We start from the raw sequence: 27310 nt of genomic DNA on the forward strand, positions 1-27310 counted from the left end.
TGTATAGAAGATGAATGGCGTAAGGTTAGCATGATAAACATAATGAACCGATTTCTTTTCCTCCCGTTCTCCCTGCATATCATCAATAAAACCTTTTGTAGACAGATAAGACATGCAAAACAATTGCTAAAATATAGTATTACCATTGACTGAACTCTACGAACTGTTTCGAACTGTTTCTATAATCACACCCACTCCCTTAAAATTATTGACATGACGTATAGTGTGTCATGACAGTTGTCTGACAAATCTATATCCTATCATCATCTTTTGAATTTCTGCAGAGGGTGAGCATTCCAACTCGTTCTGTTGTCCATTGCCATTCATACCAATCTTGGAGTCGCCGCTAGGATTTGATCCATCATTTCGACGATCACCGATCCTTTTGAAGATGATTTCAAGACATCCTTGCCCATAAAGCAGATCATCCCAACTGAGATCACCATCCAAGCTATCTTCTTCTTCTTCATTTCCCTTTTGGTCAGCTTGAAACATATCTTTCAATCTATCGTTCAACATGTATTCATCACTCTTATCGTTAGCAGCCAATTTGATCGAAAATCCATTATCGGCTCTATGAGACAATAACACCTTAGCTAGATAATTCGAGGGGAACTTTTTTAATAGACTTTCAGTACAATTTTCCTTATTCGTTCCTTTCAGTGGATACAAAACCTCGATGACACTTTCACTTTCGACTGTACTATGTTTTCCATCTTCTGTGGTCGCCTTGGTGGGAGTGATAGAAACGAGAGAGAGGATGTTAAGCATGGTCACTTTATGTGTACCATTCAATATCCCAGATTGGATGATGACATTTTCGTCCATTTCACCTGTCCAACTGAAATTCATTGGTCCGGCGTTCTTCTTCAGGCCATGTCGATTGTGGAACATGGAGTTGAGGGGAATTTTACGAGTTTGTAAGCTGGTTATGGAAGAGGAATTTGCGGGTGGTAAAGGTGGATTTACTGGAAGATGACATGTTCGATTACTCGATTAGGTGTGAAACCGGGACCGTGATCTATCTACTCGCTCAAGAGAGTACTTACTAAAGAAGGTATTCGGAGGTACAAGGTTACGATACATATAGGTAAAATGGAGCTCTGTACAGTAAGTTGTATATATCCATATATGATGTAATCGGTCTTCAGACGTATAAAGGAGATACAGTATGTTGCTCCATGTATGTACCATAGTCTTGCTGGCATCGGATCTTAAAAGGATCTGTCCCCTTCTTGCCTTCACAGCTTATGCGAGTTTGACATGACATGAGATTCATAAAATACGACTACTATATACAAAATCCTGTAACCAAGTCAAGTGTTGTCAAATAATCCATCCCGAGGACCGCCCATTTTACCGTTCTTATGTAGGGGTATATCATGATGTATCAAGCTGACGTTATCAGCCCAACCATTCAAGCAGAAGCGAAGAAAGGTAATATGGCAATGTAAACGAGAAGAACGAACGAAATATATGGGGAAATGACTGATAATGGTACATCTTCGAGTCTACGCTGCGGTAGGAGTGTCACATCAGCTTTATGCTTCAGCGAGTAATCAGACACTTAGAGCACCCGAAGACTCTTTGATATTTTACTCGTAACAATAAAAAGGTGGAAATGGGAAGAATCACTTACGATCATTTCGAATTAAGCCAAACTTTAACTTCATCCGGTTCCAATTCACCTTCCCAATCGTTATTTCTCAAATATTCTTTCATTCCCACCCATCGTATGGCATTCCATCTTTCTTGCACTTTCGCCAACTCGATGTCCAGATTTGTCTTTAGATTCTCCTCGGTGTTCTTACGAATATGTCCTGGTTGGTGTTTACCAAATCTACAGTGTACCTCGGCTAGCATACCCTGTCTGATCTGGTAGGCGAATAAATACTGATTGTACTGCTGGTCGAAGTAAGCTGATCCAATGGTATAAGGATGGATCAAGCCAGAATTGATGATATTGATTTCGATGTTGTTCGGAAAAGATAACAAAAAGTTACTGAATGACCAGTATTCGTCGGTGAACCTACCGCTCCCATATTTTTGCTTGTTAGGATTCAGATGGTGCCGTCCTAAAGTCCAATAGTGATCATCATCTTTCGTGAAGAACATCCAGTTTACTCTCTTCAAAGGTAAATCTGACCAATATGGGAAACCACCGACAGAAGGGTCAGGTAGATAAAAGATAGGTGGACAGATGAAAGTGATTTCTTCCAGGTTGTCGTAAACGCTTTTAGGAAAACCTAAGGGATATGCAGTGATACTAGTCATATTCGCACCATCTATCACCAACTTCTTGGGGGCCGGAGTGATACTTTTCAAAAGGGAACATTTTTGTTGTTTTCGTTTTGGCGAGTGTACGATTGGATCTTTATGCATGATCGGTCCAGTAGAATCAATAGTCAGACATAAAGTTAAGACTTTCAGTTTTGGAAAAGACATCTTCTTGTTTCTACAGATACCGCACAAAGCCGAAAAGTCGCGTGCATCGACCGTGACGTATCTCGCACATTTGAGTAATTTCTTCTTCCGAGTGGTTGGTTTCTCCCTACCATTGACAGTCAGTCTGTCCAGGGAGTAATCTGCTGTAGAATCCCTTTTGGGGATGGACGAAATTCCGATTCGAGCGTAAAGAATGGGTGAGGCGATTTGTGAGAATGATCTGGATACTCGACAGCATGTCGCCAAAGCTGATCGATTGTTGCAAAGAAGATGGGTGAATATCCTGCGAAGCACGGCGACGGGGAAAGGCGAGCCGAAATTGTCTGGACAACCAAGCTGAATCTGGACTTTTCTTTTCTATGCGGATCGGATCACGTCAGCTCAAGAGATATCAGATTGGACCGATATATTGGCAGAGCTGTTGCAATGGAAGAAACATCGATAACTTACTGTCATTGTGGTGAGAATTACCGGACTCGTCGAATGGCGGTATGAAGCGAGAAGCTTGGAGTACTCGACAGGAGGACTGAAGGAATAAGAAGAAGGAGGAAAATGGAGAAAGAAGGAGAAGAGAAGAGTTGAAAAGTTGAAACAATCTCCAATGCATATATATACAGTACACACACACACACACATGCTGAGTCAACCATGCCGATCAGTTGACAGTACTGTACATATATTGAGCCGCACAGACCACCTCGGATCAGAGGCGGTCTGACCCATGCGAGTGAGAGTACAGTAAATTCATTTGTGGCACATGAGACCAACGATTTTCTATATTGATGGGATGGGATGGGATGGTGCATCCGCCAGGTTCTTCACTTTCTGAGCGTCTAGTCACAGTGCATAGATGAGAGGAAGAGAGAAAGAAAGTGCAATCCTATATAAGCAAATTCTATAATTGACGGTCACAATGACCCGAGCTTCATTTGTTCTGCGCATCCGTGTTCAAATTTCCAAGTACCGTCTACACAGTCAAGGTCACTACCGAGGTATGTTATCAATAACTTCTGAAGTATTGCCGCACCGAGTCAGGGATACGATAATCGATCCTGTAGTCATTTTCGGTCAGTCATAAAAATGACGGAAACAGGAGGAGGCAATGGACCTACGTACAGCAACTGAAACAGTCATTTTCATCACTATCGTAGCTGGTGACATCCTCCTCAGAAACTCTTGTCGCTTGCTCCCCAGTCAAGCGTCTTACGACACGCGTGGTGTTTGGTTCCGAGTCTTTGGGTTTGGTGGCAATTGTGATATGACCAGCAAGAGCAATAATGGTGTCCTTCATATTCTGAGTGTTCACTCCACAGTCGGTCCTGGATTTACCGTACAACTTGAATGTTTCTTCCAGTACAGAATCTTGATCCTTGGTATACTCAGGTAGAACACCCAATTCAGACAGATACTCTTCATCCATTAAACCTACAACCACCTCCGGATCATAGGGAACCGCTTTGACAGAATCACCTAAATGTTTGCTATAGTCTGATAAGTACTCGGTATACTCATCTTTGGTCATTGTAGATTTATCTTGATATCCCCATTTATTGACAAAGAACTTTTTCTTCTCAGCAGCTCCTTGGGGACTGAGAGTGGTCTTGAACTTCAGGAACAGGTCTGTGGTGAAGTTCTTGCTAAACAATCGCTCGTCGTTGAGGGTATCAAAGAATTGAGCAGCATCGACGCTGCTTGCGAGCTCATGTACAAATTTACCGCCTGGGTGACCGGTGCTTGCCAATTCGGATAGGAAAGGTGGTTCGATCGCGCAGGCTGTCGCTGCGTTCTTGGTGTAACACTCAGTTGGCATGTTGCTTGCTTGAAGTCTACCGAGGAATTCTCGACATGCACTGATATTGTAAAAGTTGTTTCTTGCATCTTCTGCCGGGACAATCTTCCCATCGTTGAAAAGCATACCACCTTGAAAGATTACTTTCTCAACCTGGTCGGTAAACTTCGTGGCAGTTTCAGGATCAGTCAACAGACTGTTGACAGTCTGATGACCAGTAGTGATTGCCATTTTGATCTTTCTTCCTTGCGCTTTTGCTTCATCGCAGATTCGAGAAAACCCTGTGATGTAATCATCGGGTTTGATATCTGACTTCTTGGACCCACGAATATCGGTATCGATCTGGTGAAATCTCTGCCATTTGGTAATAGGGTCCTTGCTCGTCATGGTAGATGCTCTCTTCTTAGTTTGCGCGAGTCTATCTTTATCGTGATCGTTTGGATCAAACTCTTCGGTCCCGTACCATACAGGGACGTCAGGTAATCCGAAAGTTCTCATGAAACCCTCATGATAGACGCGTTGTGCCTCCTGTGTAGACCAGTGGTCGTTATCCCTTTCAAATCGACAATACCCAATGTCGCGAGAGATGCAATGTTCATTCCCGCCACAAGATCATCATGATCTGACATCTTGTCGTCACCAGCATCGGTATGCCAGATCACCCAGTCAGGAGTTATTCCTCTTGCCGAACGCTTTTGCGAAACATTGCGGAGTTTATCGAAGATCGATTGGTAATGGGGTTGAAGGGCTTTCCCATCGTAGGTAAAGATTCGGTTAGAGCCGTTGATATTTCCGCTGGAGTACGGTATCAAATATACCAAATCGTCAGCTTCCGCCACAGTTCAAGGACATTCCCCACTTACGAGCTTGTGGACATTTCCCCAGTGATTGAGGTGAAGTTCACTCAAAAAGGTCGTATAGGTGTGCGGTAGATAATCGATCATTGGATGAAAGAATTGCAATAGAGCCCAGGGTCTTTATATATCTTCTCTCTGCCGATTGATTGGAGAGGCGATGACTCGGTCAAAGGGTGTAAAGAACAAGATCCTTTGAGCTGTGCTCCCTTTCAGCATCGTCACAGAACCTGCACGATAAAGTACGGCATATCCTTCCCCTTGGTCATTTCAAACTTCTTCTGTGCAGCTCATGATACAAAGCGCGAATCTGGCTATAGGGGTGGCGTTTGAAAGGTCCAAACAAAGAAGCTGAGAGAGCATCCTTTTTGAGTTCTTCCTCAATGTGGCAGCTTTTGAAATTCCGAACATGTCCTCGGAATGTCAAACAATACAATGCAGAAGCCCAAACTTCTCGGTGAGACAGTGGTTATCTAAGCCCAAACTCGTTTGGGACTCGCTGAACAGGGGGATCTCCTCGACCCATCCTATACCATCTTTGCTACACTTCAACTATGCTTCTTACCTTATGTTTCATAATTGTGAGACTCGTTACAAGTCGATGGCAAGGATGAATTCGCAAACTCCGATTCCAAGGTAGATCCGAGTTATGCATACCTTCATCCAAGCATGATGTGTTATATACCAGGTGAGAGCACTTGGGAGGAAGACTCTGGACATGTATCGACTGGACTCAAAGTCTTTTCAGCGAGTTTTCAAATCAGAATTGACTCGGTTCTTCTGTCTGAATTGTTTCAATTCAGATGAAACACTCTATCTTTGCTATCGAGCTTCTCCAGCGGAGCGTTTCTCATGTTTGAAATATCATGCTGGATTGCCAGGAGTATTCTTTGGCCAGTTTCACTCTTCGGCAATCCAAGTCGCTGAAACAATAACATTAACCTCTTGCTGCCTGTGAATTCTTGGATAGGTGGTCAAGTGTTCTGGGCTCTTCTTGTGGACCACTTACTCGCCTGCTCACTGTAACTCATTTTCCTGTCAAAGAATGATGAAAGAGTCAGTATCACGCCGCATGTCTACCAAATTGAGAGCTGCAGTGCAGATGAGGCTGAACTTGTTCATATTCATGTTGAGCCTAGTAAAAGCATGATAGATGGGTAGCATATTCATATCAATATTGAAGTGTCCGATACAGCTCTCTGTCACAGAGACTCGTGTACTGTATAAAATATCTTATTGAGTGATCAATCCTTTACTTTTCAATTCCTCTCCTCGATCAGCTAACAAGGAGTTTCCGGAGATAGGAGGTTAGTATCTCTATAACTTCTCCAGGTGTAAAAAGCAGATACTTACTGATGGTCCAGGTGAACCCAAGCTTCTTGTATCGAGCTATGTCATCAATACCCGTCAACCTATCGTTCTACAGCTAAGGAGAAAGTCGAATTGTTCCGATCACTCACCTAGATCGGCTCTATAGTCATGTCCATCAGGAGAATCACCCTCGATAAGAAGGGCATCATGAGGTTGCGGTGGATTACTTCACGTGGAAGACAAACGAAACAGTCAGCGATGATAGATGGCCCAGAGACCAGTAGGGTTGTTCACAGACTTACTCAATTCTGAAGTAAAGATGCGAAAATTGCTCATCTAACTCCCAAGGCGCTTTGAAATCGCCTAAATCAAATCTGCACCAAGATATCCAATAAGCAGTAATTCCCCATACGCTTAAGCTAGATCCGAATGGCTCACTTGATCTCCTTGTGGTCGTATCTCCACAGGTCACCCAGAGCAGCGAAGGCACCGATACTCTTGAGTGGACATTCGGGCGAAGTGGCATAATCGAGTAAATCTTGCATATATCCGCCTGGTGCTCTTAGACCGATCTCGAGAGCAATCACATTGGGGTAGTGTGAGAATGCCTAGAAGAAGTATCAAAAAAGTCAATATACCAAAAGATCGGATACTGCACCCTTCAACGCGAGGTATATGACCTGTACTGACCTTGATTGATTTCAAGGCTGGATGGGAAATCGCGTTAGCGGTTGAGCCTCACCAGAGTACGGAAGCAGTCAGGACTACTGCTGTATCGAGGATACTCACGATCTTCAACCTGTCTTGTAGGCCAAGGCTCGTATACCGGGATGTAAACTGGATGACCAATCCTCTTGGCGTCCTGCGGAAGACGAAATATCGGTTTAACAAGAATTCAATCAGTGATTGTGGGAAGGCAAACTCACCTTCCACCAAGCTTCTTCCTCCAGTTCCTGAGGATGTCCATACATATGTACAAACACTTTCCAAACGCACCATTCTGTGGTGTCAAGTCATGTATATCAGTAACGAATACGATGACTCGAAGGTCAGGTCATTCGGATACAAAAAGGAAAGGCTTGCTTACCAAGAGCAGGCACGCCAGCGGCATTTTTCCTGTCTTTCATTATTTCATACATGATCGGCATAGCTTCTTTGCATTTGCTGTAATTGAAAGAAACGTCAGCTGATCCATCTTGATTACCATACAAGTCTACAGTAGCGAGCTCGTACTAAGTGCTAGAGTATCTCGCCTCGGTTCATCCGGAGTGTTGTTGACTCACATATCCATGAATAGGACGATATCAAGCTTCTCTCCCTCAATTACGTCAAGCCTAGGTACAAACATGACCATATGTCAGATATGGGACTGTGGTGGGAAATCAATAACACTCACAGCGATTTGAAGTCTAAAACCCCCTCGTCACTTTATACCACAAAACCAGTGTCAGTCTACATCTACCCCACTAAAATCTAGTATTTACCATATCTCGCCATGTTCCTCTTTCAACTTCAGATCCTCAATACACCCTTTCCAAGGTGTCTGCTCGATCAAGGGACTATATCCCTTGCCGGCGAAAGGAGAATAGGCATCTGTAACGAAACAATGAGAACACTCAGTAACTTCTCATTGAAATCAAGGAATGTGGCAGACTCACCTGATCTGCCCATGTATTCAGCAATGTTGGTGACTCGTCCTAGAGTCGGATCGTGGAACAGCACTATATTCCAGTTGTAAGAAGAACAAGTCAGTATTCATTGAGATCGAAAATCGAACTGATGGGAGAGGGATACTCAACCTGGTACACCATCTGAAGTCAATCTAATATCTATTTCAACGCAGATCATACCATATTCGACAGCTCTCTTAATCGAAGTTCGACTCTGTAAATCATAATATGCAGATACGCTTCTCAGCATGACTCTACTGTAAGGGTGGCGGTGAAGCTGTATATCGAGTATCAACCACTTACGTTCTCTGGTACACCATCCCATCTAAAACCTCGATGGGCGGATAACAAGAAATCACCTTGTTTGAGATACTTGATCCTCTGTATGAACTGCCTAACGTCCCTTTGGTCCTGAGGATTATCAATTTGGTCGGTCATTGTTGGATGTGTTCAAAATAAAATTTCGTCTTTGTATATGGTACTAAGTGTAAGAATGGAAATATGTTTCGCATCGTCTGACCCAGAGCCTATATATTCAATCGGCTTGATACTGACTTGGAGACGGTTGAAGATAGATCTTACACCAACTGGAACATACCTCAGGATCTTTTCACGGTCTTCTTCAACCTTCCTTTTGGCACTGACTCCTTCAAAGGAAAGTCATTATCGGATGATCTTCTGTTTTCTGATGATCGACATCGTCATCCTACTTACTATAAAGGTTAGAGTAGACGTCACAGGCAACGAAGGAAGTTTGCAACCATTGTCCTCTGTCGCTGAGCATCTCATCGGATTTGTCCAGCTCAGCGATATGTGATATGATCGAGACATGCAGCATTCTCAATGAATCTGGTAAGTGGTGTGTGTAATGCATGTTCATGTGAAGTAGTAATCCTGTAAATCAAGTCTAATCAAAATACAACAAGTGCTTTTCTTCATGTAGATAGAATATGATGTATGTGAATATAGTTATATGCGTTAAAATACGTGCGAGGGGTAGATGTATGACAAATGAGGAGGGTCGAGTGAATCGTAATGAGAGAAACCGATTTCTATCTACAGGGATGTGAATGGTACGGTTGAGTTTTAGTAATCCCTTCCACCCCGACCGCCAAAGTTACCACCTCTACTTCCTCTGTCACCATACCCACCACCTCCACTTCGGTTCGAAAATCCACCTGAACCTGATCTATCGCCTCGTTCAGACAAGTTTCCACTTCTTACTCTAGGTTCCGAATAATCTCTATCTCTCGACCCACCAAATCCACCGCCGCCACCACCGGTTGAACGGGATTTATTCATACCGAATCCACCTCTTGACTTATTCCCGAATCCACCTCCGCCACCACCTCCTGATCGCCTATTACCTCCTCCTAAACCCAACTTCTGCAAAAATCCAGGTGAGAGGTACGGCGGTTCTTGTAATCCTGCAGCTTCCACTGACCAATCTTTCAATCCCTGTAAGATCTCATGAGGGTTTACGTTAAGTTGATCCGATTTTCCCATATAATAACCTATCATCGAAGTGAATACCTCTTCGACAGCCTCAGAGTCTAAAGAAGGTAATAGTTGAGTGATAGCTTCATTGATTCCAGCCAATTTATCGGCATAATTTTCGTCCGCATTTCTAGCTAAGGCATGTACTTCCGCTGAAAGATCTCTGGTTGGAACAGGTTTGATAGGGATCTTATGTAATCGATCGATAAATCCTCCTTCGAATGGTAACAAGACCAAATCACCTCTTCCTCCCTCTTTACCACCTCTACCTGTTCTTCCTACTCGGTGAATATACTGTTCGGAGCTTGCGGGCATACCGACTTGAATGACCCTGGTCACCCCGGGATAATCTACTCCTCGCGCTGAGACATCCGAAGTGATCAATACACTGGGTTTGGTATCTCTTCTATACCTTTCTGACGCTCTCGATCGTTGATTCTGATCTAATCTCGAATGAATTTCATAAACGTTGATATCCTTTGGTAACGATTCTTTCAATTCTCGTACAAGGGTAGCAGTCAACATGGTGAGTTTGGTTGTATTCAGGAACACGATGACTTTGCTGTGAGGATTGAGGAGTTGATCGTGAGCGATAAGTCGGAGGATATGCGGTATTTGATCTGCTGCTGAGGGAACAATAGTGTAGTGTTGAGGGATATGAAGGTGGACATTCGATTCATTCTTGGGCACACAGTCAATCACTTTATGTCCCGGTTTCAAAGATTTCCTGGCGATCGCTGCGATTTCTCGAGATACAGTAGCGGAGAATAGGAAAGTTTGACGTTCTTTAGGTAGGTGGGAGATGATATGGTTCAAATCTTGTGAGAAACCCATATCCAACAAAGTATCAGCTTCATCTAAGATCAATAGATCGGTAAATTCAATGGCTGATTTGACTTCTTCTTCAGATAAGAGATCCTTCAATCTTCCAGGAGTAGCAACGACGATATCCTTTCTACCTCTCTTCCAATCTTTCAATTGTCGATGCCTCGATTCTCCACCGACAAGTAGCCTGACCTGCATCTCTTTGTGCCATGTACATAGCTTCAAAGCTTCGTTGGCAATTTGAGTGGCCAATTCTCGTGTTGGGGAAATGACCAATGTACCAACGTGAGATCGGGTGATCGCTCGCTCGTTTCTACCCTGAGCGGCTCTATCAGGTAAAGTGCCATCTGGATAGGGTGTCTTGATGAGCTCATTGACTTTGTTGATTCGTGCATCGACCGCTGGGACAAGGAAGGCCTATAGCGAGCAAAATGAGGAGATCAGCCTTCGTGCTTGGAAGACCTAATTTGCGTCTGGGGGTAGCAGATGATGCCGTTCTAATCTTATGGTAGTATGCAAGTGGATATGTATTGATTTTTTTGGTTTTCTTTTTCTTGGGAAAACCGTGACAGCCCAAACACTCACAATGGTTTTACCCGTACCAGTCTTAGCTTTCACCAATAAGTCTTCTCTTTCCTTCCCAACCTCCGACGTCTGTTCTTCAATAACCACTCCTTCAGCTTCGGCAGCTTCCCTAGCAGGTCCTCTGAGCTTCCCGCCACCTAACGAAGGCATCAGACCTAATACTCTCTTCTGCACTTCAGACATGGCTTTAAGTTGGAACGGCTTGAACGTCAACGCTTTGAGTGTATCGTGATCTATTTTGCCCTTGAGAGATTCGAAAGGCACCAGTTCAACAGAAGGGCCAGTCTTTGAGTCGACACTGCTTGTACTGTTTTGAGTTGAAATGGAAGATGGTCGGTCGGTCAAGGATGGAGCGAAGAAACCGTCTTCTTCTGTTGACGGCGAGGTAGAAGCGGAGGATGAAGGTGTAGCAGTTGAGGTGGATGTGGAAGAGGAAGGTTGAGATTGGATGGGTTCAGTGACAAAGAAATCATCGTCATTTTTGGGTTGAGCGGCAGCTGAGTATCCTCGGGATTGTAGTAAAGCTGTAGTGTATCACAATGCCGTTTGTTAGCTTTAACACCCATCGTATGCTGCAAAATGTAAATTTGACTGACCTTGTAAGCTCTGAGTAGTACTCAGACTCGAGACACATTGGGAAGCGGAGGTGGGTCTCAATACGGTCCTTGAGGCAAGGAGGGATCTTCGTGAAATCACTGATCCTAAGGCCATCGAGGCTCTGGCGAGAGATGATCGAGGGAGCATGATGAGGGAGGATATCGTTGCGGGCCGACAATGAACAGACGATGGTTGCAGGTTATATTCCGATTTGCCTTCTACTGTGCTCAATGATAGACACTCTCTTGCTTGGGTTGATACAGATGATGTACGAGTAGAGTCTATAACTATTTTCGAAATATCCAAAATCTCGAAATCTCAAAAATCGCAAAAACAAACGGCCGATCAAAGCAGTTCAATTTCTGAAAAGTGCATTTGTCACATTTTATCCCAAAGACGAGCTGAGCTACGAGAGAAACGCATAGACATGGCAAAGTATCAATGCAATACTTTCCTCTATGCTGTTCTCATGGAACCCAGATGCATACAGCAAAGTGTCATAGCCGTGTGAATTCCTCAGTCCTAAGGCTTCCAGCAGGCTCGAAAAAAATCCCTCCTTCAACATGATGCATACATAATATGTAGTTGAACATTGATAGGTATTTGATTCATATATCGCTATATTATAAAGCTATATCGAGGTCTAATTGTTGAGAATGTACGAGATCCGAGACATCATTATGCGGACATTTCCATTTCCTTGTCCCACCTATAGATAATTTGACTTTTGCGTTTCCCCCCTTGTTAGGAGGCAAATCACGCTTCATCAATCCTTTCGAGATTATCCATCTCGTTCTCACCCACTTCCTTGTTATGTTGGTTGACACTCTTTCGTCTGAAAAGCCAAGTCGTCAAGGTAATGGTGATGATGTTGACTGCGATCCAAGCTAGTAGTATACCTAGATTTTCGGCGATATCATTCTTGGTATCGAAGATGATCTATGAAGCATGAACTATATCAGTACATGATGCTCAGCAATAACATGGAGATGGAAACTCACTGTTCGGACGACTCTTGAGGCATTGTAGAATGGCATAGCGACACCGTATCTGTATATCCAAGGTTGTAATTCGTGTGGAAGAGATACGACTCTGTGTGCGTGAAACGTCAGCCTTTTATTCCGTACTCCAAAGCACACCACAGAATTGTATACTCACGATACATTAGCAATAATGAGGGGCAATAAGAAGAAGGCGATGAATCTCGGGCCAAGGATAGTGATCATGAATTCGGTTGATAAGCCCACAGCACCCATACCGAGGAAGAGGGTGAACCACCATAAGAAGAATCCTCCGGCGTAGGTGAAGTGAGCGCCGAAGTGGATCTTGAACGGTAAATTGACCATGGCGAAGAAGAACGAAATGACGAAGTAGAGACATAGTGGAGCGACAATTCGATAAATCAGGTATGCCCTGGTAGTCAGGAAGGGCGCGATGATTTCCTTAACGGCATTGTTCGACATGGTGATGATGAAAGAGAAGATCAACATGTAGATCAATCCGACTAAAGTGATTGCTTGGGCGACAGGTTGATTGTACGGTCGTAAGTTGAATAAAGTATACCAGACGGGGCTGGACACGGTAGTAGGAGCAGCAGCAAGGGCGTTTATAGCTGTAGCATTGTTGGCATTTGCTTGAAGACTAGATGAACAAAGAATCTTGTCAGAAGAAAGCCTTTGCGATTGTATTTAGCTAAAGTCACTCACTATTGTGCAGCAGACCTAGCATTGTATTGACCTAAGATCCCCCCGAGAGCCTGTTGCATATAAGGTAACAGATAACTGTTTACGGCAGTTTCCATCCTAGCCTGAGCGTAAAAGACATCAATAGCTGATGATCCATTGTAGCTGGCATTTCCATTCAATCTGGCTTGGTTGAGATTTGTCGTCGCACCGGTATTGATGACTATCGATGCCCATGCTCCTTCGTTCACTATATCATCTTCGATCGAAGGGATATCAGGGAACTCAGATGGGGAGGTGATGAAGTATCGGAGATTCGTTTGTGCCAACTGGAGAAAAAACGTCAGCAAGGTTAATCTATTTTTAGAATTCCAAGAGGATCGATAAAAGATAAGAATTTAAATGGGTGGGAAATAACGTATGGGTGATCGACAACGTAAAGGCATGAGATTGAGGAATGTTTGGACAGTGAGATAAAAATAACATTCATAAGGCAGATATAAAGGAGGGAACGAAACTTACCAAACCTTGTGTGACAGTCTGACCAATCTCACCGCCATCTCTATTTATGATCCTTACCGTCAACTTATCGGTATATCTATTAGATTTCCATAACGATCCCCAATAGAACGGCAAGGTCATCCACATGACTAAGATGGTGATTACGACAGTACCAATGATCATTTTGAAGGCTAATTTTCTGAACATTGCTATTTCAGGTGAGAAGACTACAAATCACATATATCAGCAATCTTAGTCTCAACCTCGGGATGCAAGAAGTTAGGACTATCAGTTATTGTACTCACAAGAATATTTGAATTTCTCCAATTTCTTCTCTCCATCTTCAGGTTTAATCATACCCGCCGCAATTGCTTTGGCAGGTCCTACGTTGTTGGCTACTTGAGCTTCGGGCATCTTCTTATTTTGGGCATCACGACTTTCATACACCCTCAACGGCGTGAATCCATCTTTATCCCTTTGTGACGAAGTTGATAATTTACGTGAATTGAAAGTCCTCGTGGGTGAATTGCTAAGATTGGCGGTCTTCTCATTATCATTGGAAGTCGTGGTCGTTGGACCATTGACATTTCGTAGAGGTTGATCTTCTGGTGCACTCGGTCCGAAATTCGGTTTGTTGATTGCGGAAGGGGAGGGTGGTGCGGATGTCATGGTGGGTGTCTTCGACACGGTGTGTATAGACGTGTTGTTTGATAGGTAATTTGGATCTGACATTGGTCAAGTTGATCTTGTTGTTATCGATTGTAGCTCGTCAAGATAAGATGGTAGTATTCGAGTATTAGTTTGATGATCTGCTGGGTTGAATGATGAAACAAGTATCAGTCAAGTGACCTTTACACACTATCCTTTATATATCCGGAGATTATATATGATGCTCGAATGATGTAAAGAAAATGACTCAACGACTTACTAATGAATGATAAATCAACTTGGAGTCCGAGGTGACTATCCTGTTGACGTGCTACTCCGACGCCGAACCTTGGGATCTCTCGTGATGTATAACACCAGGATGGATGCCGACGACAGATGTAATGCTTACTGATCAATCATCAAGAATAATCACTCATATTCACAATATTCACATGATACAAGACTGATGTTCAACCATCCCCAGTAGTGCATATGAGCAAGGCAAGGGACAGGACAGGGAGAGAAGCTCGGTTTCTTTGTTTGTGTTGCCTTGCCCGAACTGGAGCTGATTACTAATTTTGTACTGCAGATCCTCGGTTATGTTACCTTTGCCGTAAAAAGCGGTCAGCGGTCACCGAACAAGGTCAAAATACCGCAAACCGTAACCTGTAAATCGCGATACCCGGCCGGCGGTAATGACCGACTAAGAGCGTAACTGTACTGTATACAGTAGACTGAGTTGGCATATCATGCGAAGACAGATCTCAGATCTCAGATAGCGTACGGGATGACTCAGACTCAATCAGAAACGGAAACGAAAACATGAGATGCATTTTTTTCAGTTCTGCTGTTCTGTTCAACAAGCAAAAGCATAGTTTGGGAAATTGTAAAGAAAGATACGAGACACGCAGCTATATATCAAATTCCGCTCTTTCATTAGTCTACCTTCTTTCCTTTGTTCTCCTCCCCTTCAAACTCAGATTCGGATTAAGGATGACACGGGAACTATTTACATAAAATACCTTAATGACCATTAGCTCCATTTCCATTTTGACCCATACTGCTCAACACAGCATCAGCTTTAGCTAGATCTTTCTCAGATAATTTTCTACCGCCTGAGGGAGTGGCTGTACCCGAGATTGCAGAGGCGAGCGAATCACTTCGATTTCTTGGTTTCATGACCTACCATACCAAACAGAATATCGAATTAGCACATGCCTACCTATGCACGAAAAGTGATTCAACTTACAAGTGGGAAAGGGTAGTGGTTCTCATCATCATCGTCGTTGATGCCTCTCCAGCCTGCATCAAAAGGTCAGTCAAGGTCGTCCATACGAACCAAAAGCAAGTGAGAACTCACTCTTTGCACCCATGTAATCTTGGGTTCCCAAATGTTCCATCTCCTCTGTGAGGGTCGCAAAATCTCCAGGGGTCATCATGCCCGTTCGCATCTTGGGTGAACCCGGTGCAGAGAGGGGTGCACCGACTCGTTGCACACCGGTGAAATCAGGTTCGTCATCGTCGAATGAGTCGGGGTAAGCTCGTCGAAGTGCCAATTGTCGAGCTTTGACATATTCCAATCCTAACGATTTCCAGTCTAACAGTTCGGATAATCTTTCGGTCCTGTTTCTCTGGTTGATTCGTTGTCGTCTGGATTTGGTACAGAACGAAAGTAATTGGTTGGTCAATTGATTGACGGAGTCGTCGACACCTTGACCACGTCGATCAACAATGTAACAACCGTAGTCCTGGAGTGGGTAAGATCCGATCAGTATTTGCATTACGTACCCAAGCAAAAATCACCCACCTCAGGAGTTTCAAGCAAATCTTCCATGAAACAACCGAAACCAGACAAATTGGTGGTAACATTAGGAATACCCATAACTGTACATTCAGCAGGGGTATATCCGAAAGGCTCATCTATTCATCCGTCAAATCTTATTAGCTTAGATTTCATAGGCGGCCAAGAATTGTAAGCTGAACCCACAATAAGAAGGGAATACACCCAAATGACAACCTCTCACAAATTCCTCATAATCCAATCCCAAAATAGGGTTATTCGAATTCAGGAATTCGGGGTGGAAGATGACCTTGACTCTGTCGGAAGATTGGTTGAATAACGATACCCTCCTGAACTGGTTGAGGATAGGATCATTCGCATCGTCCGCCATATTGTGGGTGACGATGGGTGGCAACGAGTTTCGCTTCAACGCGAAAACTCTTCGTTTGATCAACACTTTATCCTCCTTTGACAAAAGATCTTCAGGGTTGGGAACTTCCGTTCCATGTTCACTATAATGCACCCATTCCATTAGCATTGGATTTCCTATCGGGTACGGAGAGCACACTCACCCAGAATATCTAGCGGCATGTTCAAATATTCTCTTTCCAATTCTAGCGGTCACTTGGTTTACACATTCTTTGAGCTGTTGAGTGACGGCTTGACCCTTGAGAGCTTCGATGGTGTACGAGTTGGTAGCGGCAGGCATGATGATGAAGGCGACTACAGTGGTTTTAGATCCCATCTCCTTCAGTCGATGATTCAGTCCTAGACACGCAACATTGAGTGGTCAGCCGCTCTCTTCTGATACGCCTAATACGTTTGAGACTTACGAGCAAGAGATTCAATGAACATATCCACACCCTTATTTCTGAACTCGTATCTACCAGCAGTGAACAAGTAGACTGTGTTCTCAAGGTCGAAATCGTAATGACCGTAGAAATGACCTCTGATGAAATCGTTGATCTTTTCTTTGGACTGGACGTGCAAGTTTTGGAATTCGTGCATGGCAGCGAATTTGACGACATTGAGACCGTTAGGTAAAACACCGTCTATAGAATATCGATGCGTGAGCTGATATCTTATGGATGAGGAAGCGCACAACTTACCAGGTTTTCTCTTCAAGAGATGTTCACTTTCGAAAGCGGTAATGTGAGAGACGGTCGTAAACACATCTGCGCAGTGTGCAGCAGATCGTTCAATACAGTATCTATATATCATCGAGCGTATTATCAGAAAACGAGTCCATCTTCATTCGGCAAAAGGGCAAATAGAGAACATACCTGTGGTAGATACCTCTCTTACCAGCTTCATGGTCAACATCAAAGTATTGCAAGTTATTGTAGAAATCTACACTTCCCGCACAGAGATATCGACCAAGTAAAGTAGCGTGAGTGGTGAAAATGGTAGTTACGTCGATATGTCTCTTTCTGCAGAGTGGGATAGCCAAACCAGCTTGCCATTCGTGGAAATGGGCAATGATCGCTGTATCCGTTTCTCTTGAGGAGAACTGGATCAATAATTCACATTCAACACAATTAGCTCAGTTGGAGGTTCTTGTCTACGTTGTCGACCGCACTCACTTCACCCAAGAACCAAGCTACCATATAACCGAAAACGATAGTCTCATTTGTTTCGTGATCGTTGGGTGGGGAGGGGATACCAGCGAGATTCCATAAATCGGTCTTCCATTCGTCCATTCTAGAATGTGGAAGAGTATCAGCTAAAAGTCCTGAATATCTCACGGATCCGACAGCTGACAGACCACTCACCGATCGTAACATGATCCAGTATCGAACAGTAATACCCTTGGGTTACCTTCAATGAGCCATCTACCGTAAATGAGCTTTACACCTCTTTCTTGCATCGACTTGATGGTGAGAGCGAAAGGTGTCCCTGGTTCGCTATGAATGACGACAGGAAACAGTATCGTCAGTGTCATCGGATCTACTTGTACTGCCAGTTCTCCTTCAGAGTTGCTCAGAATAGTTATGGCTCACGGCTCCTCGGCGTCCACTTCCATGGGAGCAGACTTATAGCTCAATGGACCGATCAAACATGCTCTACAAGTACACCAACGTCAGCTATGAATAATCACATGTTGGACTTTCATGAGATGACCAGACTCACCGATCTCCATATTCTTTGGTGGTCACTGGCACCTTGGTCTTGATGACCGTATAGATACCACCAACTTTGTTGGCTACTTCCCAAGCACACTCGAAGAGTAGCGGTGAATGAACTGAACGAGGCATCGTCGGTGGGGATGATCGATCAAGGAAGTGGTATTCAAATAGAATGGGACTATAACTTTCTTCTTTCTTCTGAGAGTACAGGTTTTGGGTGGTTATGATAGTTGGCGGTTGACGAGGGATATCGTAAGATGCGAAAAGATGAGAGAGACAGTTGTATGAAAGGAAGACAATAGTCAAGTTAGCTCAGAATTCCTATTCCATTCATTCAACATGAATCTCTCGCTTTTGCGTTCGGATCAAAGGCAGTCCCCAGTTGGTCAATAAGTGATCATAGCGAAGCATCGTCATCATCCAACTTGCACTAGAGTAGGCGGTAACTTATTGATGGTTGTCACGACCGAGCTATCCACTCTGATTTCCTCTACTGCATCTCCGTTGACGTGTAGTTCCAATCGAGATGCCGCACTCACCTTGAGCCGTGTATGCTATAGCTTGCCTGACTAGTCTTCAGCTATTATAACAGGGGATTGCTGATGTTGAGATTAGGTATAAGATTGATTGGTAAGAAGACAAAAAGGTGTTGTCAAGGACGAGGATGAGGATGATTCTCATATTCCCATTCTAAATTGACATTTTCATCCTTGAATCCTTAAACCCCTACAGGGATGGTAGGATGATCCGATGACGAAACAGCAGTGGTACTGGGTGGTGGGGCCTGCATATGGTCAAGTGGGTGCTCGGAATTACCCCAACAGGTAAAAACATCATTCAATGTCTTCCAGTGGATTAAGGGATTCAGGGGCCCCCCTTAGCCGATCCCGCTTAAGTGGGACACATAGACGTCATCATTCATTCCCCTCAACCTCGTTGGTCAAGGGGATGAGGGGCAAAGCATGGAGCTGCTCGTGAGGTTGATATGAGTGGGGAAACAAGTGGGAAGGAGAATTCCACATGGGCGCCTTGATTGTTCTACCTTAGTCATACATGTGTGTGTGTCACGGTGTGAGATGCTCTCAGATATGGAATCATAGTGAATGTATATACCATCGCGACCCGCAGCTTCGGACACACACAACACGCCCACCAACGAACCAGTGGAGTGGGAAATAATCATTGTCGTCCGTGGCTTTAGCGTAGTTGAAGCTTATTTGAGTATTCTCCGTTCGACCTGCAGCATAGAGTAGATATTGTATTTATAGCCGAAGGGGATTGCAGTAGTATGGCACTTGCAAGTATCTCAATATGAATTTGTCCATAATGTATGCCAAGCTGCTGAGATTGGCGATGGATAGCGCTCAGGAAGTTGTAGACTCGTCGGTGACAAGATTAGTAAAAGCAAGAAGAAGATGTCAACCTGACTGGAGTAGGTAACGATAAGACATCATACTGTACATCATACATACATGCCTTGTTTGCTGTAACAGATCATCATCTACCAATTACTTCCAACGAGCGGTATCCTCTCCCAGAATTTCTTTTTGTCGCCTTGTATTTCTCCCGTTTCTTCTTTCACGCTTCCCGACTGTTCATCAACCTCCTCCTTTTCCTGCTCTTGATGCGTTACAACTTCCGCCTTTCTCAAATCATCTTCCCTCGTGGGCCTCACCCATTCTTTACCCAGCACTTCTTCAATCTCCCATTTGATCCCTTCATTTGACCTCTTCATATTGAAATCAACAATGAACCCAATGCCTTTCCAACTAAGATCGATATAATTCCTAGGTAATTCCCTCTCGTTCCACCGCATCTGCTCGACTTCTCCTGCAGGTATAGACGCCGCTGCTGAAGGCGAAGGTGAAGGTCGAAGATACGGTTGTATGATTCTATCCAGAGCCAAATGCCCCGTTATTTCCCTTTCTAAAGGTGATTGAGGTTTCATTGATTGTCCTAGATCCCAAGCGAAGATCCTCTTCCATAAGCTGCTGCCGCTTTCAGCTGATTGCTGCGGGGTGATAGCTTTATCCATCAGTTGGTATCCTACCAGGTTGGGAGAGGAATATCGACCGCCATTCAAGTTCAGCCATGTTCGATTTGGTGAAGGTGCGTTGAGAGGTAGATCGTATATACTGGTTGAATTTCGGGGGGAGGTTGAAGATGAGTTTAGGGATGGATGGAGGAAAGGCGATTGAGGTGAAGTGGAGAGGAACAGGATGGCGAGCTTTTCCAGGGATACATTAGCATGATGTCAGGATGATTGTAGTATTCTTTCAGCCCAGCGATATACGTATGTGATAACGATAGATGGGTGGATGGAAGAGGAACGGTCACTCACAAGTGATAGGCAGTATCCACAGGGCCTGATAGCTATGAAAGCTGATGCTACGAAGAGTAGTAGAAAGACTGGCGAGGCGGCCTTTGGAAGTACACGTATGGCATTGTCAGCGCAAAGGATCGGCTCAAGTAGGCATCACAGCATGAAGACAGACACACTGGTATGGGGAGGACAAGGAAATAGATCAAGACATGTTTGATGCACATCATCGTAGATGAAGGGGCATCGAGCTCTCAAGACGGAGACCTGTGTGTTCAGCGTGGGAGCGTACTAGTCTACCGTCTTTGCCGAATATCCCATGAATTGAAAGTATGGTATCAGTACTATGCTCGACAGGATAGCAACAACCAGCAGTGAGTCTTCTTGACCCTTTCTTGCTTTCTTAAGATACTCTTGCTCTCTTTCTAGTCCGCCGGAATGTCACGGATCAACTCCGCGTGGGTGGGTGGGTGCGTGATGTGGCGTTGTTTTACCCAGGGTTCGCTCGGTGCTCTCGTCCCACCCAGCTCGCCGAGTTGAGCTGTTGCGGTGTTTAGATGTTTAGATAGCAGTACATCAGATCACCCATCACCTTATCTCTTGGTCGTTGATTACACTCCGTCGCAGCCGGATATCAGACAGAGCAACCTCGGACACGTCATCCACCCTCGGTCCTCTATCACTCCCACTCCGTCTCACCCCGCCTCACTTCACCATGTCAGCAGAATCGTATCTCGTAATTGGAGGATGTGGGTTCCTAGGTAGACATATCGTAGAACAGTTATTGGCAAGGGGAGAAGCCCAGGTGTCGGTGTTTGATATAGTGCAGAGGCATTTCGATAGGTAAGTATAGATGTCTCGAACTCATTCCTGTTGCTCGATGCGGATAAGAGTATACAGTTGATGTTCATATTTGATAGCAACGTTACCTTCTATATTGGTGATTTGTCTAAACCCGAAGACGTCCAGAATGCGTTGTACAAAGTAAGCTATTGAGTAGTTCGGGACTGCGCGTACAAAGCTGATATGCTTGGTTGTCTCTAGTCCAAAGCCACGGTAATCATCCACACCGCCTCGCCAGCTCACGGTCTAGGTCGAGCAATATACGAGAAAGTGAACGTGGTCGGTACTAGAACACTGTTAGAAGCGAGTGTTGAACCCTCATCAACCGTTAAGAAGGTCGTCTACACTTCGTCAGGAGGGGTAGTCTACTCTGGAAAAGAAGATATAACCAATGTTGACGAGAGGGTTCCATACCCTGAAGTCCTCTTAGACGCATATAACGAAACGAAAGTAGCAGCTGAGAAGATGGTATTGGAATACAATGGTAAAAACGGATTGTTGACTTGTGCTATTAGACCTGCTGGTATTTTTGGTCCAGGTGATAGACAGATGATATCAGGCTTCTACCAGGTAATCAAGAACAAGCAAACCAAATGGCAAATCGGATATAACACCAATTTAGGTGATTTCACCTACGTGGGAAATGTCGCTCATGCGCATCTTTTGGCAGCAGATAAATTAGGTTCATCCTATCATTATTCTCAACTTCGAGATCCAATTTCCTCCATTGATATCTCATTGGGATCACATCGAATACCCACGTCTTCCGCTAGACCTATCGGACCCAATAACAACCCCTCTCCAGAGGATCTAGCCAAAGCGAGAAAATTCGATTCGGACCAAGTGGATGAAAGTGATCTCAGACCGGTACTACGAACCAAGATGGATCAATTTTCCAAAGAATCTTCATTAGATGAAAATGATAATTCGGAAGAAGAGAGTATACCCATTGCTGGACAAGCTTATTTCATCACGAATGGAGAACCAATCTATTTCTGGGATTTCGCAAGAACAATCTGGAAACAGCTTGGTCATGTACCACCTTACCTCATCGTATTACCTACGATGCTGGGTCTGATCTTAGCTACATTAGCAGAGATGTTTTCAAAGATATCGGGTAAAGAACCTGGATTTACGAGATTCAGAGTAGCTCATGCGACTCAACAGAGATATTTCGATATTGAGAAATCAAGAAGGTTACTAGGTTATCATCCGATAGTCAGTTTGACGGATGGGATGCAAAGATGGACGGAATGGTATCAAGGGGAATTGGAGAAGCAGAAATTGGCTATAGAAGATGAGAAGACGAAGTAAGGAGCTTTTGCCAAGCGTTATTGTAGATATGGGTTAGTTAGCACTATCATCTGCCTTCGATGATGTGATATGATTTGCACTATATGTATGCCAGGTTGAGTCTGTCTTCCAGTTGCAACCGATTAACCAGTTTGACACTTGTCAACTGAAGACGAGCAACTGAAGAGGCGATGTATGGTTTGCTTGCAAACGGAATGAAAGAAAGCGTAACTTATTGCTCACATCGACTTCTCTCTTCTACGCCTCAGAATGTTCTGAACTTTGCACTGACTTCATAACAATTTAGTGTGATCTGCAGGAACAATATGCACAGAATCGTCCGAAAGGTTGATAAGAAGTTTATGATGAATTGGTGGAAGGCTTCTCACATGTGCAGTATATGAGATACTTGTCAACACACCTTCCCTGAAATCCCCTATGATGCCCTCTTACCCCACTGTACATAACTTTCTCAATTACTGTCTACCTCCAACAGAATCTTTCGACCGATTAGATTATCTTTCCTTCATGGAAGACCTACAGTCCATTGATGATCTTGATACATCTTGTATCAATATATGAAGCCACAATCTGCCAGTATGATCACTAGTCTCAAGGGATCAGCGATGAGCTGCCCGGCCCAGCTTCGAAGACGGCCAAAAAGGTTGACAGTCGCTCAGAGGTGTACATTGCGTCTCGATAATTTAACATAAATACTACACATTTCTATGTCACTGAACTACTCTCATCGTGTTGCCACTCATCCACCAGCTCCTCGTATTGACATAGACACTCACAAGACGAGCCAAAGGTACTGTACGTGACCCATATCTCTTCAAGCACCTGATCTATTAGTCATCTACTAAGAAGTGACTGATATTGACGAGAGAAGGTCAATCACCCAAAGGTATAATGTCCAGCACGACGACGACCGTCGTAGGATTTATGGGTTCCACCCGTGATGCAGACACCGAGGACGCATGGGAGTAGCCTAAGACGCCAGAGGGTAAAATCTCATACCATTACACGAGAAGAGGACTAGAAGAAATACTCAATGTGACCATCCCACTCAGGTGTGAATACAGCAATGCATCAGGAACGCTTAAAAGCAAAGAAATACAGGGTATACCCCTTTATGGAAATGGTCTGACTATAATTGCAGTGATCTCAGATGCTATATCCTCAAAGGGCTACACCGAGACCAAATCCATTGAAGTGCCGTTTTGTCGAACGCTTTGGTGAGAAATGTACGAACTTCAGCGAATCTTGGGCTCGTCTTCCCGGTAGGGTCTCCCGGGCGATCGCAGAGATGGGCGATTGTTCATTCATAGACATCGGATCTCTCGAGACCACCGAAAATACTCAAGTAAATCTTCGGCCACGAATAGACCATTCGAATACTATAATCCCACACTCAATCGAGATTGCACGGGTACAGTTAGGACTGATGAAATGACCTCGATTGCTACTGTGACGATCCCCAGCTGTACTATTTGCCTCACAGGCGAGGGTGATCGACCATCTGTTAAGATGACCCAGAACCTACTGACCAATTCGATTTTCGCCAATCTCGATATCACCCCCACAGGGGATAGTATCATCGTCAACAATGAGGAGCTCGGAGTCGACCCTTGCATCCCTTCAAAAAACCTTAAACGCAATGGCAGAAGATCAGCTTCTTGCAGTACTTATCAGATCATCGGCCTGGGCGAAGAAGGGATGAATGGGTTGGATGAGAAGTGGCGAAGTCGCGAGTTTCCAACCTGTGAGCAAGTCTCTGTGCATTACACTCTCAAGATACCAGATGAAGAAGGCTACACAGCATTGAACACTTCTCCTTTATTGGAGTCTTCTGTTGATGGTGGGATTGATAGAGAATATGGTGCAATTCTCACTAGAGAAAATACTAGAAGGAAAGCGTCACGTACGTGTACTTTGATGCCTTCAGGGCTTTTCAAACAGGTCGAAGATGGATTTGAGGCGGTCATGACTGGTAGAACGAATGCTTCCTTTGAATGATGCCGTGGATTAGAGCATACCAAACCTTCTGACTGTTCAGTAGTAAGCTTGTCTATGATTGACATGCAAAATGTGCCACATAAAACTCAGATCACTTGTGCGCTGGTCGGCCAAGTCCGAGCGGTCATCTCACATATCATCAGTTTGAGAGATAAACAAGCATCCTCCTCTTACTTCTCACATCCGTCCAATTTCGCTTGAGTTGTCGCAACCGTCCAAAACAATCGAGTACATCTGTCCGAGATGTCACTGATCGATCAGCTCGTCGAGACTGTCTCCACTCTCGCACCCATCACCTTGTCCGTACCCACCACACCTATCTTCCAAGTCTCTCGATTTATCCACCATGTCACGACCACGCCTATCCACCCTGTATATTTCCCTTATCTGCGATTCGGCGTGATACATGCTGTCAGAGTGACGACTGTATGGGCGGGATTGAAGAAAGGTAAAAAGCGAGGTGGAAGATTGCAAGATCTGTTTGGGTATTTGGCATTGGCCTGTAAGTCCTCCATCTTTCATAGCATGACTAGACCTGGGAGATGCTGAATACTTGAGTTCATTTATCGTAGGGGGAGGAAGTACCGTCACATCCCTACTCCTCAATCAACCTCCTTCATGGCTCGTATCGCCCACCCCGTGGATCATCTATCCTCTCATTTACACTCTCCTGGTTCCCACGGGATTATCAGCCTATATCGTCGATACTTGTCCGACACTCCTATTCGGTATAATAGGTGGTCTTGTAGATGGTATGACAAGAGGTACCACCATCACTTCTTTGGCAACCTTACTGTCATCCTCATCAATTGGTTCTTCGGCGATAAGTGCGGATGGAAGCATCAATCTTTGGACATACGCTTTATTGAGTTTACTAGCCATATCATCAGGAGGATTGATCGTAGGTGCCTTAGGTCTCAGTGAAGATGAGTGGAAATTAGGTACACCAGGACTATTGAAAGGTGGTCTTATCAATACGTTAGATGCTTGGAGTGCATCGTTAGTCGGTCTATTATGGTTGACTCTCACAAATCAGAATTCAAGCTTGAAACCTATCAATGAATTTATTCAATCATCCTTACCACACGAATTGAAATCGTCAACATCATCATCATTATCTTCGGACGAGAAAATTGCTGGAGATATCTTGGACGTACCCCATGCTAGGGCTATATGCGTGATGGTCTTGGGAACGTTATTGGCGACAAAAGCTACTATCTTATATGTTATAGGAAATAAAACGAAGAAGGTAAACAAGGTGGATAAGAAGACTGAGTTATTCATTTTGGATGAGAAGGATAAAGAAAAGACGAAAGTCGTTAAAACTCCTGTCAAAATCGGAAGTAGTAAACCTACACCTAGGAAGAGTCCTAGAGCGAAATCCAAGTAGATGTGTAACGACGACTTTAGGGGCATCACAGAGCCAAAGGTTACAGGGTTTTTAGGTAGAAATAACTAAGCTGTGTTTGGATCTTGTAATACAATGGGAATTCGATGTATGAATGTCATGTTACAATACAACAATTATGATAATAGATCGGCTCCTTCCTTCATCCACCTAAAAGTTACACTGACCCTCAGATCTCTCAAGATCGTTACTGCCCCTTGTCCATACTCTTCTTCTACAATATCTTCAAAACACCCTTCGATTCCATGATGCCACTCCCATCTCGCCTCCCCCGACAGCACATATACAGTCCTAGGAGGCATGTATATGCGGTGTTCCTCACCGTCCCTACTAAGCGCCATGACGCATCCTCCAGTGAGGGAACATCCTAGTATACCGTCCGCGTACCTGTTGGGCAGGTCGATGTGAGGTGATATACCTTCCCCTGGAGGGTAAAGATTGAGAATCACCTGTCTTGCTAAGGGCTGGTCGAACAGCAGATTGATAGTGTCCAGAGGTAGGCGAGATTCGAGTAAAGTATTGAGAGAGCGAATTAAATCATGTATGTAATTCGGTAGAGATGAGCTGGGGGCGAGGGTTCTCGGAGCTTCGAATAACATCACTTGGTCTCTTTCACCACCTGAGAACAGGTCGGCAGAAGCTATACGCGCTAACGCATTGCCTGTTCCATATCAACTCTGATTAGCATCCTCTCATAACAGTGATGGTAGTATGACTATTAGGTGCGGACTCACGAGCGATATCGTCAGGTAAAATCGCAGGAAAAACCCATAGTCCCGGGATGTCAGGTGGTATTCTTTTGGCTGTTTTCACTTCATGTTCTGCGAAGAGGGAATCAGGAGATGAGCTTCTGGTGCCACTCATGGGATCCCTCCTCTCCCATCTGAGATATGCTTGATGTGCTGCTACCTATCTCGATAATCATATGAGGATCGCTTTATGTCATTCTCGAGCCGCTGAACGTGATTGGGATCGAGATTGACCGCTCAAATCCGACGGAATTCCGTTTCACCAAGGGTCCAATCCAATCGCATCATTCATTCAACATTCAGCTCCAATTGACATTGACACCCCAAACTACCCCCTTCTTCCTCTTCTTCTTCCCTCCTTCCCCCTC

General features: G+C 44.3%; 12 protein-coding genes across 12 annotated transcripts; 3 read left to right on the top strand and 9 right to left on the bottom strand.

Moving 5' to 3' along the window:
• Positions 1-228: 228 nt before the first annotated feature.
• On the bottom strand, positions 229-894 carry V865_005826 (uncharacterized protein; the record flags this gene model as incomplete). The annotated part of the gene is made up of 1 exon (XM_066229594.1): positions 229-894. The coding sequence occupies one exon, from the start codon at positions 892-894 to the stop codon at positions 229-231; it is 666 nt and encodes a 221-aa protein (XP_066085691.1).
• A 747-nt stretch (positions 895-1641) lies between these two features.
• V865_005827 (uncharacterized protein) lies at positions 1642-2901 on the bottom strand (the record flags this gene model as incomplete). Its single annotated transcript, XM_066229595.1, has 2 exons — positions 1642-2802; positions 2896-2901. 2 exons carry the CDS (start codon positions 2899-2901, stop codon positions 1642-1644), a joined length of 1167 nt encoding a protein of 388 aa, XP_066085692.1.
• Positions 2902-3445: 544 nt separating this feature from the next.
• On the bottom strand, positions 3446-5111 carry V865_005828 (uncharacterized protein; the record flags this gene model as incomplete). Its single annotated transcript, XM_066229596.1, has 4 exons — positions 3446-3497; positions 3558-4762; positions 4843-5029; positions 5098-5111. 4 exons carry the CDS (start codon positions 5109-5111, stop codon positions 3446-3448), a joined length of 1458 nt encoding a protein of 485 aa, XP_066085693.1.
• A 1210-nt stretch (positions 5112-6321) lies between these two features.
• On the bottom strand, positions 6322-8507 carry V865_005829 (uncharacterized protein; the record flags this gene model as incomplete). Its single annotated transcript, XM_066229597.1, has 15 exons — positions 6322-6368; positions 6442-6477; positions 6549-6625; positions 6702-6773; positions 6838-7007; positions 7090-7106; positions 7189-7261; positions 7326-7399; positions 7487-7563; positions 7683-7733; positions 7796-7825; positions 7884-7992; positions 8058-8120; positions 8199-8283; positions 8373-8507. The coding sequence occupies 15 exons, from the start codon at positions 8505-8507 to the stop codon at positions 6322-6324; spliced, it is 1116 nt and encodes a 371-aa protein (XP_066085694.1).
• Positions 8508-9155: 648 nt separating this feature from the next.
• Positions 9156-11720, bottom strand: V865_005830 (uncharacterized protein; the record flags this gene model as incomplete). The annotated part of the gene is made up of 3 exons (XM_066229598.1): positions 9156-10808; positions 10977-11500; positions 11573-11720. The coding sequence occupies 3 exons, from the start codon at positions 11718-11720 to the stop codon at positions 9156-9158; spliced, it is 2325 nt and encodes a 774-aa protein (XP_066085695.1).
• A 609-nt stretch (positions 11721-12329) lies between these two features.
• Positions 12330-14425, bottom strand: V865_005831 (uncharacterized protein; the record flags this gene model as incomplete). The annotated part of the gene is made up of 6 exons (XM_066229599.1): positions 12330-12512; positions 12575-12665; positions 12732-13214; positions 13280-13584; positions 13778-13983; positions 14062-14425. 6 exons carry the CDS (start codon positions 14423-14425, stop codon positions 12330-12332), a joined length of 1632 nt encoding a protein of 543 aa, XP_066085696.1.
• A 1002-nt stretch (positions 14426-15427) lies between these two features.
• Positions 15428-18439, bottom strand: V865_005832 (uncharacterized protein; the record flags this gene model as incomplete). Its single annotated transcript, XM_066229600.1, has 13 exons — positions 15428-15586; positions 15654-15706; positions 15765-16152; positions 16212-16324; positions 16392-16696; positions 16757-16952; positions 17018-17236; positions 17294-17394; positions 17468-17694; positions 17768-17885; positions 17957-18088; positions 18185-18247; positions 18315-18439. 13 exons carry the CDS (start codon positions 18437-18439, stop codon positions 15428-15430), a joined length of 2199 nt encoding a protein of 732 aa, XP_066085697.1.
• Positions 18440-19811: 1372 nt separating this feature from the next.
• Positions 19812-20860, bottom strand: V865_005833 (uncharacterized protein; the record flags this gene model as incomplete). Its single annotated transcript, XM_066229601.1, has 3 exons — positions 19812-20537; positions 20652-20732; positions 20810-20860. 3 exons carry the CDS (start codon positions 20858-20860, stop codon positions 19812-19814), a joined length of 858 nt encoding a protein of 285 aa, XP_066085698.1.
• Positions 20861-21345: 485 nt separating this feature from the next.
• V865_005834 (uncharacterized protein) lies at positions 21346-22787 on the top strand (the record flags this gene model as incomplete). The annotated part of the gene is made up of 3 exons (XM_066229602.1): positions 21346-21473; positions 21551-21614; positions 21675-22787. 3 exons carry the CDS (start codon positions 21346-21348, stop codon positions 22785-22787), a joined length of 1305 nt encoding a protein of 434 aa, XP_066085699.1.
• Positions 22788-24296: 1509 nt separating this feature from the next.
• V865_005835 (uncharacterized protein) lies at positions 24297-24785 on the top strand (the record flags this gene model as incomplete). The annotated part of the gene is made up of 1 exon (XM_066229603.1): positions 24297-24785. The coding sequence occupies one exon, from the start codon at positions 24297-24299 to the stop codon at positions 24783-24785; it is 489 nt and encodes a 162-aa protein (XP_066085700.1).
• Positions 24786-25028: 243 nt separating this feature from the next.
• On the top strand, positions 25029-26175 carry V865_005836 (uncharacterized protein; the record flags this gene model as incomplete). Its single annotated transcript, XM_066229604.1, has 2 exons — positions 25029-25287; positions 25358-26175. 2 exons carry the CDS (start codon positions 25029-25031, stop codon positions 26173-26175), a joined length of 1077 nt encoding a protein of 358 aa, XP_066085701.1.
• Positions 26176-26309: 134 nt separating this feature from the next.
• On the bottom strand, positions 26310-27057 carry V865_005837 (uncharacterized protein; the record flags this gene model as incomplete). The annotated part of the gene is made up of 2 exons (XM_066229605.1): positions 26310-26854; positions 26928-27057. The coding sequence occupies 2 exons, from the start codon at positions 27055-27057 to the stop codon at positions 26310-26312; spliced, it is 675 nt and encodes a 224-aa protein (XP_066085702.1).
• Positions 27058-27310: the final 253 nt, after the last annotated feature.

Source organism: Kwoniella europaea, chromosome 1, assembly GCF_036810445.1.
Source record: "Kwoniella europaea PYCC6329 chromosome 1, complete sequence".
In the NCBI taxonomy this organism is placed as follows: domain Eukaryota; kingdom Fungi; phylum Basidiomycota; class Tremellomycetes; order Tremellales; family Cryptococcaceae; genus Kwoniella; species Kwoniella europaea.